General features: G+C 56.8%; 1 protein-coding gene across 7 annotated transcripts in view; it reads left to right on the top strand.

Moving 5' to 3' along the window:
- Cdh23 (cadherin-related 23) overlaps positions 1–13463 on the top strand; it is a gene marked incomplete at its 5' end in the record, with an annotated part of 360927 nt that overhangs the window by 287660 nt on the left and 59804 nt on the right. For 6 of the 7 annotated variants that reach the window (XM_005390029.2, XM_005390030.2, XM_005390028.2 and 3 more), the window contains 8 exon segments: positions 1934–2069; positions 3307–3695; positions 5371–5472; positions 5775–5777; positions 8986–9135; positions 9671–9799; positions 10848–10976; positions 11626–11853. In XM_005390029.2, the coding sequence (XP_005390086.1) occupies positions 1934–2069; positions 3307–3695; positions 5371–5472; positions 5775–5777; positions 8986–9135; positions 9671–9799; positions 10848–10976; positions 11626–11853 (1266 nt within the window). 7 annotated transcript variants of the gene reach the window in all.

Below are 13463 nucleotides of genomic sequence, written 5' to 3'. Positions count from 1 at the left end.
GAAAGCTGGGCAGGGTGAGGACCAGGAAGAAACAGCAGCCAGCAAAGTGACAGACAGAGGGGACGCTCCTCCGTCCCTGGGGAGCTCTCGGCAGTACCCCTCACTGTCCCTAAGCTGACCAGGAGGAGGCACTGCAAATCATAAAGCGGTCCGAGGGCCGACATACTCTTACAGCCTCCTTTCCGTTTTTATTAGCGCACATCGATCTTCACAAAATACTGGGTTCATTGCGGCATTTCTGACACCAGGATCATACTCACTCCCCCCTGCTCTCCTTTCCTCTTCCACTTGCCCTCATTCCCTTCCTCTGGTCTAAAAATAACCTCCCTTCCACTTTTCTGTCATCTTTGTGGTTTGTTTTTTTTTTTAAGAGTCCACATCTGAGGGAAAACATGCAATACTTGTTTTTCTAGATCTGGCTTCTTTCCCTTCACATGATGGTCCCCAGTTCCATCCATTTTTCTGCAAGTGACGTAGCTTTGTTCTTCTTTATGGTTGAATACTATTCCATTGCATTTATATGCCATGGTTAATTTACGTTAGTTCCACATCTTGGCTACTGTAAGTTATGCCACAGTCAACATGGGTATGCAGCTATCACTGCAGTATGCTGACTTTAATTCCTTTGGTGATACACTGAGGAGTGTTATAGCTGGGTCATATGGTGGATCTTTTCTTTTTTCCCCTGGAGTCTGAACCTGGGCCTTCATATTGAACTACATGTCCAGCTCTTTTATTTTTTATTTTGAGACAGGGTTTCCCTCAGTCATTAAGTTGCCCAGACTGGGCTTGAACTTGTGATCCTCCTGCCTCAACCTCTGGAGTACTGGGATTATAGGCGTGCATTACCACGTCTAGCTAGGTAGTTATATTTTTAATTTTTGGAGGAACCTCCAAACTGATTTACATAATGTAGCTGTGCTAATTTACATTCCCATGTAGAAGTGTTCCTTTTTTCCCCTTTTCTTTACCAGAATTAGTTGCTTTTTTTTTTTTTTTTTTGTCTTTTTGAGACAGGGTCTTGCTATGCAGTTCATGCTGGCCTTAAACTCACAACGATCCTCCTGCCTCAGCCTCCCGAGTGCTGGGATTACAGGCGTGCACCACCACGCCCAGCTCAGGATTAGTTAATTAATTAATTTTTAAAGAAATTTTTGAGACAGAGACTTGCCATTCTCCTTTCTCAGCCTCCCAAGTGCTGGGGCTTCGTGTATGCGCCACCTCACCGGGCACGCATGCTCTTTTTTGTGTTCCCGGTGATAGCCATTCTGATGGGTGAGATGGAATCTCATCGGAGTTTGCTCTGTATTTCCCTAATCCGCCATTACATGTTAATGTCTGTTCTTCTAGATGTATTTTGACATTTAAATGGGTCACTTCCTGGCACTTCTTCAGGCCCTGGCTCATTTTGTCTTCCTAACAGCCTTAGGAGTGACAGGCAGTCTGAGCAATTACAGTCATGTTACCATTTCATGGTGGAGCAATTGGATGGCCTGAAAGAGCCACCAATTAAGCACAGGTTCCCACAGGGCTAGTACCAGAGCCAAGGGTAAGATAAAGTTCATTCTTGTTTGTTCATTTTTTTTTTTGGAGACACGATCTTGCTAAGTAGTTCAGGCTAGCTTTGAACACACTATGTACTCCAGGCTGGACTCAAACTCACAGTGATTGTCCTGCCTCAGCCTCCCCAAATACTGGCTGGGATTACAGGCATGCGCCACCACATTCTGCACGACAAAGTTCATTGTTAAACAAGTGATATTTGAGCACCAACCATGCTCAGGATGCTGTGCAAAGCGGAGGACATGGTGACCAGCAAGACTGTGTCAGGCTGCCCAGCTGTCAGAAAGCGCAGTGACCATGAAAGCCGGCCACAGTGGCCACATCCAAGTTCCAGTCTCCGCCCACCCTGACCATGTACCCAACTCCGCAGGTGATCGTGTACGTGGAGGATGTCAACGACGAGGCCCCTGTGTTCACACAGCAGCAGTACAGCCGCCTTGGGCTGCGTGAGACCGCAGGCATTGGCACGTCGGTCATCGTCGTCAGAGCTACGGACCGAGACACCGGTGAGGCCTGCAGGGGTCCCACTGTTCAGAGGTATTCTCTCCTCACCAGCCAGTCCCGAGGGCCTTGTCTTCCTCAGTCCCCCACCCACCCAGTTCCCCATTCCCTGGCCAGGCAGGGACCCTGGGAGCACCTTGGCCACACCCTGCCAGATGCCCAGGCCAGAAGGCATCATGGGAGCTATACTGAGGTGGGTCATGCTAGGCGAGTCCGCATGTGCCCCCTCAGGACTGGCAGCTCCCTGCGAGCCTCTGGCGAGGGACGGGCCTTGCAGAAGGGGGCTGAGGCCAGCAGGGCACAGGGCCGAGGGGAGGAGCAGGGCTCAGCTCCCTTCTGCAAGGAGTCTGCAAGCCCCCGATCCCCAGAGGTGGCCACAGTGCCAAAGGGAAGAGGAAGAGTCCAGCCAAGAGGGGAGCACTTCTTGGGGTGCATGGCACCCCCAGCCCCCGGCTTGTCCTGGGTATCAGCTGCCCTGGTGGATCCCCCACCCTCCTCAGCATCCTCACTTCACCTGCGGCCCGGCAGGGTGGTCAGTGTTCCTGGACAGTGATGCTGCAGCACGGGTCGCATACCTTGTGTTCAGTGGCTCGTGACCCTTCCTGGATCAGGCAGCCCTTAGGGGTAGCAAAAGCCATGGATGCCAGCCCTAGAAAAATGCACATCCATTCTGAGTCTTGCAAGTGATTCCAAGGAAGTCTGGGATTTTCAGGGAGGTTTTATGCCGGTTCCCTCTCCTGCCCCCAGGGGGTCTGGGGACTTCAGTGAGGTGATCCCAGCTGTAGCTCCATTTGAAGGGTGCCTCCCAAGGCAAAGGCACTTGGGGTGTGGAGAGAACAGAGAACAGTGTTCTTGGCCCTGAAGCCCTTGTATCAGAGGAAGCCAGTGACAGTGTGGTCACCTCTGAGGATGCCACCTTGTCCAAAGCTTTCTAGATCTAAGCCCCTACTACAAGGGATCTTCTGTCCAAACATCCAAACCAGGGGCTTGATCTCGAACTTGAGGTCCCAGGGAGCAGAGCCTCTAGTGCCGAAACCAAGCCCCACAGTGAGGATCAACAGCGTCCCAGGCCTCGCCATCCACACTGACCTCGACCCTGTCCTCTGCCACATCTCTTGGGCTGATCTGTCCTGTAAAGGTGGGGGCAGTGTGCACCAGTAACAATGGCCAGGGCCTCTGCCGTGTCCCTCGGGGACAGCCCCGCCCCACCTGGGACTGCACAGCCTCCGTGTCCTCCCGCAGGGGATGGTGGCCTGGTGAACTACTGCATCCTGTCGGGCGCAGAGGGCAAGTTCGAGATCGACGAGAGCACGGGGCTGATCACCACTGCGGACTACCTGGACTATGAGACCAAGACCAGCTACCTGATGAACGTGTCCGCCACCGACCAGGCCCCTCCCTTCAACCAGGGCTTCTGCAGCGTCTACGTCACGCTGCTCAACGAGCTGGATGAGGCCGTGCAGTTCTCCAATGCCTCCTACGAGGTGGCCATCATGGAGAACCTGGCCATGGGCACGGAGATCGTGCGGGTCCAAGCCTACTCCATCGACAACCTCAACCAGATCACCTACCGCTTTGACGCCCACACCAGCACCCAGGCCAAAGCCCTCTTCAAGATCGATGCCTACACGGTAAGGCGCAGGCCGCTCACTGAGCTTTTCAGTCTAACAACACTTACTGAGCTCCTTCTGTATGCACAGCCCCTCCTCTTTCTCATAAAGTGTCCTTCAGATGGGTCCCCCTGTGACGTACTTCCTTTCGTGTTTAGGGCTAAGGTAGCGCTGCTCCTAGGCAACCCAACATCCTCCTTGTTACTAGTCAACTAGTGTGTCACAGGAAAATCCAGCTGGTCTCCTTCTGTATTCACATCCATCATAGTACTTTGTCTCTGGTCCTCAGTGTGTATCTGACGCCAGCTGTGATTCGGTTCAATACTGGACAGCTCCTCCAGGAGTTGGAGGCAGAACCTGCAGGTTGATTCCTGGGAGCAGCTCTCAGGGCCCAGGCAACGCTTTGCTTGCTGCTGCTGATTTGTCCCCAAGGTGATTTGAAAGGATATAAATGACGAGACACATCCCGGGAGATGTGGAGGAGAGTCTAGGGGCTTCTGTACCCTCTCCAGGCACACAGCCCTCCCCTCAGAACCTGCACCATTCAGCAGTCTGCAAACTCCCCCAACCCTGCAGTTCAGGAAGTTATGGAGGCTTCTTGCGCAGGCACATTGAATCACTAACTCAGTCTCCAGCCCTCTGTCCGACCCAGAGGATGAGGGGTGAGAGGGAAAGTTCCAAGTTCTGATTATGGCTTGGTCTTTCTGGTGACTCACCCTAACCTGGGAACCCAGCAAGAGTTACCTCGTTAGAACGAAAGCTCCTCCTATTACCCAGGAAATTCCACAGGATTGGAAAATGTCAGGAATCAGGGTTCATAGATGAACTATTAGAACAAAACACTCCTAGAACCTTTTTTCCCAGGAATCTACAAGAGTTTAAGGAGCCCTGTGCCAGCCACCAGGGACAGACACCAAGTATATATTTATTATTTCACAGTGTCTCCAAAAGCTATGTAACCTGTCATAATTCCCTTTTTACCTTGGCTATTAGGAAGCTCAGATATAAATTTTGCCCTTCAGCGCATACCTATTCTTAGCTCGGTGTCTAGTGCAGCTACCCCTTAACTACTACCTGGCTTCTAATCCTCCATCTTTGCTTTAGTGTGCCTTTCACCAGAATTCCTTTGAAAATAGGTAAGGTAGCTGGGCATGGTGCTGGACATTTGTAATCCCAGCACATCAAGAACCTAGAGCAGGAAGATTTCAAGTTCAACTCCTGCCTGGGCAATTAAAATAAACTTTTGTCTCAAAAAAAAAAAAAAAAGAATGAAAAGCGCTAAGGATGTAGCTCAGTCCAAAGGCCCTGGGTTGAGTCTGTAGTTTGGAAAAAAACAAAAGGCAGGGTGAGAATGACCAACCTGCCCGGCCTTGTCCCAGGGAATGCTGGGAACCCGTGATGACAAGACCCTCCCCGACCCTCACACGGTTCTCGGGCTGGGGTGGAAGTGGGGATGATGAACACTGCCCATCAGAGCACCACAGGCACCACGTGACGAGGGAGCAGCAGCGCACTCCGGGGCCCCCTGGGCTGGGAAGCGGGAAGCCTTCGTGGCAGAGGGGCATCCGAGCAGGCACAGAGACAGCAGCGGGATTTCGACCTCGCAGGGAAGCTGTGCCAGGCCGAGGGTGGCAGACAGGCGCACTCTGCCTGGAGTCTGCGCTGACTTCACTCACCCACTGGTCCCTCCCTGCAGGGGGTGATCACGGTCAAGGGCCTGGTGGACCGGGAGAAGGGCGACTTCTACACTCTGACGGTGGTGGCAGACGACGGTGGCCCCAAGGCGGACTCCACCGTGGTGAGTGGTCCCGGCTGCGAGTCCCGAGGTGCGGCCTGGGCCCGCCCGAGACGCTTCCAAACCCGCACCTCCAGCCACCCGACATGCAGGCTGGGCAGCGGGCAAGGGTCAGGTCTTGCTAGCCCAGGGACCGTACAGTGACCGCCATGCCCCCCTTCCCGGGAAGCCTGGCCCCACGATGAGACCGCAGAGGGGTGGAGGGCGCACCCTCGGGAGGCCAGGTGGTGGGGTTGGGGCACAGCCGCGCACTAACCATCCGCACCCCTTCTCTCTCCTTTCCCTCTCTGCCTCTCCGCCTGCAGAAGGTGAGTACCGTGGACGGGGTCCCTGTTACTGGCCGGACCTGGGTGGCCTGGACCTCCCACCTCCCCTGGCCCAGGGCGCAGGGACAGATGGGCAGGCCGTCTCCTGTCACCCCCTCCTGGCCTCCCAGTGCCCCCACTGTTGCACTCAGAGCCAGGGCCCCTAGGGCACATTCCCTGCTCGGTCCCGTGGGATGGTGGGGTGCCCTAACAAAGGAGGAGCTAGAACATGCAAAGAAGGGGACACTGGGGCCTGCCCCAGCTCTGCCTCTCATGGCTGTGGGACACAGGCAGGCTGCTCAGCCTCTCTGTGCCCCTCTTCCTCGAGTCTAAAATGAGGGCCATACCAGCAGCCTCGCCGTCCTCAAAGGATGTGACTAGGTGGCGGCAGTTCTCTGGGAGGAAGCCTTGCGTGAACCTGCCCCAGAGCCGGGCGTGGTGGCAGAGTGCTGTGCCCTGTGCCCTGGCTGTCACCTTCCCTCTCTTACGGTGGTGACCAAGGTGTATGTGAGGGGGGGTGCACAGTACCGTGGTGCAGGGTGCTCAAGAAGGCGGCCGTAAGTCACCACGCTGGGCCTCCGGCAAAGGCAGGACGGGCCACATGCCAGAGGTACTGGGACGGGCGGCCCTGAGGTCCCCGGTGCCAGATGGAATTCCAGGAAGGGGCCAGCCCTGAAGGGAGAGGCAGGCGGGGGCTCAGGCCGTGGGCTGAGGTGGGGACAGGCCCCATAGGCAGTGGGACACAGCCACCCAGCGGGTCCGCCTGCTCTCTAGACCACGCAGCCATCCTGCCGTTCTTGAGCCATGCTCACAGCCGCACTGCCCCACAGCCCGAGTCCCCTCCACATAGCCGAGGGGATGGAAGCCGGCCCAGGGTCCAGGCCGAGAGGCCATGCCGCTGCCCGGGGTCCCCAGCATTCCCCGGAGGCACCTCCTGCAGCGGCCCCTGGTATGGCTGGCTGTCCCCAGCCCCACGGTCCACAGGCCAGCCCAGGGCCTGGGTCTGCTCCCCAGGTCCCAGAGGGTGGCCAAGGCTGTCAGCACCAGGCAGGTCCCCTGGGTCTGAGTCTTGGGGAGGCAGGGGGCCCTTTTCCAGGCCCTGGCCTCATCGTCTGCACAGAGGCCCAGCTGCCACTCAGCCTTGGAGTCGAGGGGTGGAGGAGCAGAGACGGCAAGGGGCGGCTGTCCCCTGACGCCCCTCGTGTGGTTGGCGAGGGCTTCCCGCACACTGCGGGGCCATACCCACAGCGCCCACCTCCTCCAGGAAGCAGAGCCACTCTGGAGCTCCTGGCCGCTGCCCAGATGTCAGCCTGCCACCCAGCTCTGCAGAGAGCTCTGGCGGAGGCAGGGAGCAGCTCCGCAGAGGTGGCATGGTTTCCTCTGTGAGCCCAGAAGCCCAGCCGCAGCTCACCTCCACCTAACTCCGCCCTGTCCCGGCAGCGGGCTGGTTCAAGGTGCACAGGAAGGGGGCTGGGCCGCTGCCGCAAGAGCTCCTGAGTCACACCCTCCGCCCAGTGCCTGCCAGCTGTTCTCCCTCCTCACCTATCCCAAACCCTGCATCAGGGCGAGTAGTCATCATGGCAGGGTCACTGACGGTGTGCCAGCCCAAGCTGGGTTCAGGGTACAGTGAAAACCAAATTCAGACACATCCCTGCCTCCACATAAAATGCAGAGAGAGAAGCCACTGAGCAGCTACGGCAGCCATGCATGATGCTGCAGGAGATGAGAGGGAACCAAGGAGGGCTTCCCTGAGGAAGTGACTTGGGCTGAGGTCTGCAGGATTCATAGGAGTTAATTAACACAGCCAAGAAGAAAGAGTGCCTCAGGCAGTGGGATCAGCATGTGCAAAGACCCTGCAGTATGAGGAAGTGTGGCGAGCTCAAACGAGGCCATGGCGAGGTTGAGGTAGTTCAGAGGGATGAGATCACAGACCCTTGTGGGGTTTTGCCTGGAGAACATGCAGTAGGCATTGCTATTCGTGTCACAAGGGGGCTTCAGGGAACTAGTTTCCTGATTGACATTCACAGCAGATGGGCACAGTCTTGTCAAGGGAAGACATGCACATCTGCCAGATGGGAAGAGGGGACCGGAGCCCGCGGTGCCACCCTCAACTTTCCGTTTGCTCGGTGATCCTCCCAGCATCCTAGTGCTATAGATGTTTCTGTTCCAACTTTCAGCCTAGAAGTGGAAAATCAGGGAGGCTGAGTAACTTTTCCTCCAAACACGCACAGCTAGTTAGCTGAGTTGGTCCTGCTCATTCCCCTATGGCAGCGCCAGCAAACCTTTTAGAGTTTTCAGTGATGCAAACAGCCTGCAGCAGCACACGTGCCATAGGTTCGCCACCACTGCCCTGCAGTCTGAACCACCTGAAGATGCAGCAGGTGTGGCTGGAACCAAGAAGTGAACCCAGGCCGGGAGGCTGCAGTAGGACGTCCCCTGCAGAGCAGAGGTCCAAGGTCTCCGTGAGGGCCTGGGCCCCCTCGGGGACAGAGGCGGGGCAGTAGGAGGAGACCTGGCCCCGGATCCCCAGAACCCACCCAGCCCCTCCCCACCCCGACTAGTGAGTTAAGGGCCCCTGGGGTCCCAGCCGTAGCTGGGGTGGAGCCCACATGAGCCCCTCGAGAAGAGCCGAGGTGCAGATGTGAAGTGACAGGCTCCGTGCACGCGTGCAGTTTATCAGACAGTTGGAAATTCACCTGCCTTCCCGCCAGCCCTGTCCCCTGGGGCCCCAGGCAGCTGTCCCCTCCTTCCCGGGCCCTGTGTCCTCCTGTGAACCCAGAGGTGCCAGGAAGTTGGCCAGTATCTGGCCATCAGATGTGTTTTGAGCAGGCTGCACACCATCATCTTCCTTAATTTTTATGACTCATCAGCTAATTTCACTAGAAAATCTGGATTTCTTGTTTCTCTGGAAAAAAAAAAAAAAAAAAAGGAAGCTGGACCCATACCAAGCCGGCATTCCCAGCTCCTCTCCCCTTGGCCAGGGCCTGCATTTTCTCATCTCCACCACCTCCGAAGGTCCCACGGGCCACCTCCCTGCCCTCCCAGCCCAGCGCCGAGGCGGTGTGCCCCCGCCCCCGCTGCAAGGAGGAGCAAAGGCTCCGGGCCCTACAGGCGGCCTGCCCAGACCTGACCGAGGACCGCGGAAGGACTGCGGCGCCTGCGGCCAGCGGAGGAAAGCGGCGGTAGGTCCCTGAGCACGTTCGCCCCCCAGGTCTACATCACCGTGCTGGACGAGAATGACAACAGCCCCCGCTTTGACTTCACCTCCGACTCGGTGGTCAGCGTGCCTGAGGACTGCCCCGTGGGCCAGCGAGTGGCCACTGTCAAGGCCCGGGACCCTGACGCAGGCAGCAATGGGCAGGTGGGCTCCAAATGAGATAGGGGGGAGCTACCCTGTCAGTAGAGGCTCCTCAGCGGCCACCTAAGCCATTCCTATGACCAAGCATGAAGCATGGGACCCCCAACTCATTCTCTTGGCCTCCAGAAGATATCAGGGAAACCAAGGAAGACTTCCCTAAGGAAGGGACTAAGGCTGAGATCAGGAGAATGCATAGAAGTTAACACTGCCAAGAAGGAAAAGTGACTCAGGAAGAGGGAATGTGCAAAGGCCCTGTGGTCTGAGGAAGAGTGGCAAGCTCAAACAAGGTTGTAGTAGGAGGTCCCCCCACGCTGATATCCCCAGGCTCAAGAACCTGCCATAGGTGTGGTACTGCCTTGGTGGCCCTATTACCCCTTCCTGAGGGCCTGAAGTACCTTGGCAGCAAATTCTCTTCTCAAGCAGCCTCGCTGAACAGAGGGCCCCCGAGAGGGTGGGCTTGGGAAGACCAGACAGCACGTTGGCCTAACCTGTCCCCAACCCTCCCTGCCTTCCCTTCCCTCACCCTCTCCTCTGACAGGTGGTCTTCTCCCTGGCCTCTGGCAACATCGCTGGGGCCTTTGCGATCATCACCACCAACAACTCCATTGGTGAAGTGTTTGTGGCCAGGCCCCTGGACAGAGAAGAGCTGGACCACTATATCCTCAAGGTGACACAGGGTGGACTGCAGCTGTCAGGGCTGGGTGCACGAGCGAGACTGACCAGGAGAGAGGACATGGGGCCGAAGAGCGACAGTGTCTGTGCCCAACTCTGAGAGCCAGAGAGAGCCTGGCTGGGGGACCTGGTAGTGCCCTGGCTGCCCCATAAAGGCAGTGTGACCTTGGGCAAGTTATTTCCTCTGCCCCGGCCTCAGTTTCTCCATCACTAGCATGGGCAGAAGAACCCCACGTGGCCTCTGCTGAAGTGGGAAAGAGTTGCAAGTGTGAGAAGCCACGAAGGGCACCATTAGTGCTCAGTTGCTCTGGCCAGGTGGTTGGCTGTGGGGTCTCAGGGCCCTTGGGGCTGCCCTCTGCGCAGACGCACGGCCATCTATGTGGGCAGCACTGAGGTTTGCAGAGGCAGGCTCTGCCCGTGGTTAGGCTCCACGGTCTGCTAAACAGATTATCCTATGGTGGTGCGTGCCTGTGATCCCAGCCCTTGGGAGAATGATACAAGAGGATTTCCACAAGTTCAAAGCCAACCTGGGCTCGGTATCAGGTTCAAGCCTGGCCTAGACTATATAGCAAGACCCTGTCTTGGATGGATGGATGAATGGACGGATAGAGGGAGGGAGGGAGGGAAGGAGGGAAGGAGGGATGGGTGGATGGATACAAAAAACCAAGGGGAAAGAAAAGATTATTCCAGTTTTTGCCCTGTGTGCCAGAGAACAGATCTGAGTGCAGGGCCCAGAGGCCTTGAAAGCTGAAGGCAGGTAGCAGAGTCAGATTCCAGGCCAAGGTCATGGGCAGGCGCTGCCGCACTGCAGGGTACAGGGAGGGACAAGGCCGGGCAGTAACAACTTGAGTGCACAACAGTGGTTCCAAAAGAGGCTCCCACGCCTGGCAAGACTGGGCGAGGGTTGTTTGCAACGTGGGGTAGGAGGAGGAGGTGTGGGCAGAGGCCAGCGCTAGCCAGACCGCCCAGGGGAGGGACGGGCATTGCATCTCTGCCCTCCCCGGTCCTCCCTGCAAGGAACCAGCTCCTGCTCCCCTGTGCAGGTTGTGGCTTCCGACCGTGGCACCCCTCCTCGGAAGAAGGACCACATCCTGCAGGTGACCATCCTGGATGTCAATGACAACCCTCCGGTGATCGAGAGCCCCTTTGGATACAATGTCAGCGTGAACGAGGTGAGGGTAGCCGGGGCCTCCAGCTGGACATCCGGCATGGACGGCAGCCATGCGCTGACCACAGGGCACCTGTTTCAATGTCTGCCTGGCCTGCTGGTCTCTCAGACCTCAACTCATTCATGATCATGCCCCAAACACTTAGCCTGGGTGCTGGAATTCAGAATTTTTTGAGGTGAGGCGGAAGAAAGGAAAGGAAAACAAGAGTGTTGTTTCATAGGACAGGGAGCCAAGGTTCAGCCTGGAGAGCCACTTTTTAAATCAGTATATGTATCAGTTGGTCCTAAGTTTGAGCCACCAGGGCTGGTATCTCTGCCTGGCCCTGCTGGTTATCATGCCAAATGCAGTGTTCAGGAAAGCAGGGGCGTAGGGGCGTAGGGCACCTTGAGCCAGGTGCCCGAGATTCGGCCCTGATTTGCACATGGATATGCACATGTTCCTTCCCTCTACCTCAGTTTTCTCATCTGTAAATGGGGCAACAGAAGAACCCAACACACAGCTTCAGTGAGTTAGTCGGTGCCCACAGAGTACCCACCCCCGGCATCCTCATCAGCCCCCCACCCCCCCACCCCCTTGTCAGACAGGAGCAGGTGCTAGACCGTGCCCCAGAGGCCTGGAATCCAGAATGACCTCTCTCCTGCTTCCCTCCCAGAATGTGGGCGGGGGCACCGCGGTGGTCCAGGTGAGAGCCACCGACCGTGACATCGGGATCAACAGCATCCTGTCCTACTACATCACCGAGGGCAACGAGGACATGACCTTCCGCATGGACCGCATCAGTGGCGAGATTGCCACCCGGCCTGCCCCGCCTGACCGCGAGCGCCAGGGCTTCTACCACCTGGTGGTCACCGTGGAGGACGAGGGTACACCCACACTGTCGGTGAGTGATGGTGGCACAGGGTGTGGGCGTGGCCAGGGTGCTCTGCCGTCTGTGTGAGGGGACCGAGGAGGTGAAGCTGACGACTTCCTCCCTGCGCCTTCAATCTGCCAGATCGGAGCCCGTGCGGAGGCTGGCGTATGGGGGACGGGTCACCTGCGTCCTTGGCTGCTCCAAGTCCCCTTGCCTCTCTCTGAGCAGCTCTGTGGGGTGAAGGCTGAGCCTGACAAAGGGCCAACCCAAGGGATGGTTCCTCAGGGAAAGTCGTCCCCAGCCCTGTCCCCACATGTTGGTGTGACACTGTTGCAACACGTCAGGGTTGGAAGGGACTGAGGTCTGTGTTTCAGTCAATGCCTGAATGAATGGGACTTCTGCCCTTGGCCAGATCCAAGGCTTGCCCAGCTAAAGAGAGGGGCAGGCCTGAGGGCCAGGTGGCAGCTCTACAGGGCCTGGGTCGTGGCTGTGTAGAAGCCGAGTGACAGTGACAGTGAAGTAGGGACTAGTGCGGAGTTTGAGTTTTGAGTTGGAGCGCCATGAGCTGGCTGCGTGTTAATGAGCAAGTCAGAACCTCTCAGAATTTCAGTTTTGTCATCTGCATAAGGCAGATAGTATCTACCGCAAAGTTGTCTCGTGGACCCCGTTAGCTTGTCTGTGAATGCACTCGGTAAACCATGAGGAGGAGGAGGATGTATCAACTGCCTGTTATCACAGTCATGCTTCGCTACAAACCACATGCTGCCCAGGGGTGTGAAACAATGACCATTGATTTCTCTAGAATTCTGCATTTGGTTGTGCAGACCAGGCTCAGCCGGGTGGTTCTTCTGGTCTCAGCTGGACTCCTTCCTTGTGGCAGAATGGGTGCTGTGTGCCAACTGGTGATGTGCTTCCAGAGAAGGGTTGGCCATGGGGGTGGGGAGACAGGGACAACTCTGTCTAGAAGGGGAGCCCACACCTGTTCTCACAGCACTAGGAGGAGAGAGAGCAGGGTACACAAGCCCTCGAGAATGCCAGGCCTGCAGCTGGCACAGGGTCCCTTCTGCAGCTTCTCTTGGCCGAGGCAAGTCACAAGGTAGCATAGATTCAGGACACAGGGAGTTAAACTAAGGTTTGCAGGACTAAGTGATACAGAACTGCAGAGTGTGGGAGGGAAGGAGGTAAAGGTGAGACACAGCATTGCAGCCTGGGGACCCTGGGGACCTCGATTCTAAGCGAGGCCTCAGCTTTGCCTCTTTCTATCCCAACAGGTGACCTTGGGGTTCCTCCAGGTAGGAGAAGGAGTTGGAGTAGCTCAGGCTGGGCTGTTTGACTAGGGCATCTCTGGGGAGGGCTAGGAATTGGGCCAATGATCTCAGGAAACCTCCCAGCCCATTCTGAGAGTCAAGGAAACAGGACTGGCTCAGGCACCCCTGGACCGGGCCCTCACCCAGCATGAGCAACCCAGAGCCTTGCCCTGAGGTCAGAGCTGATTAATTTAGCCCTCCATATCCAGTGGGCTAGGCAGGCGCTCACTGATAGGACACATGTAACTCCCTGGGGGCAGGGGTGAGGCAGGAAAGGTATCGTTTATGGTGGTGACATGGAGGGACGCAGTGTTGACATAAACCTTGTGCAGC

This window comes from Chinchilla lanigera, unplaced genomic scaffold, assembly GCF_000276665.1.
Source record: "Chinchilla lanigera isolate Chin_1 unplaced genomic scaffold, ChiLan1.0 scaffold00036, whole genome shotgun sequence".
Taxonomy (NCBI): domain Eukaryota; kingdom Metazoa; phylum Chordata; class Mammalia; order Rodentia; family Chinchillidae; genus Chinchilla; species Chinchilla lanigera.
This window is presented reverse-complemented; position numbering and strand designations above follow the sequence as displayed.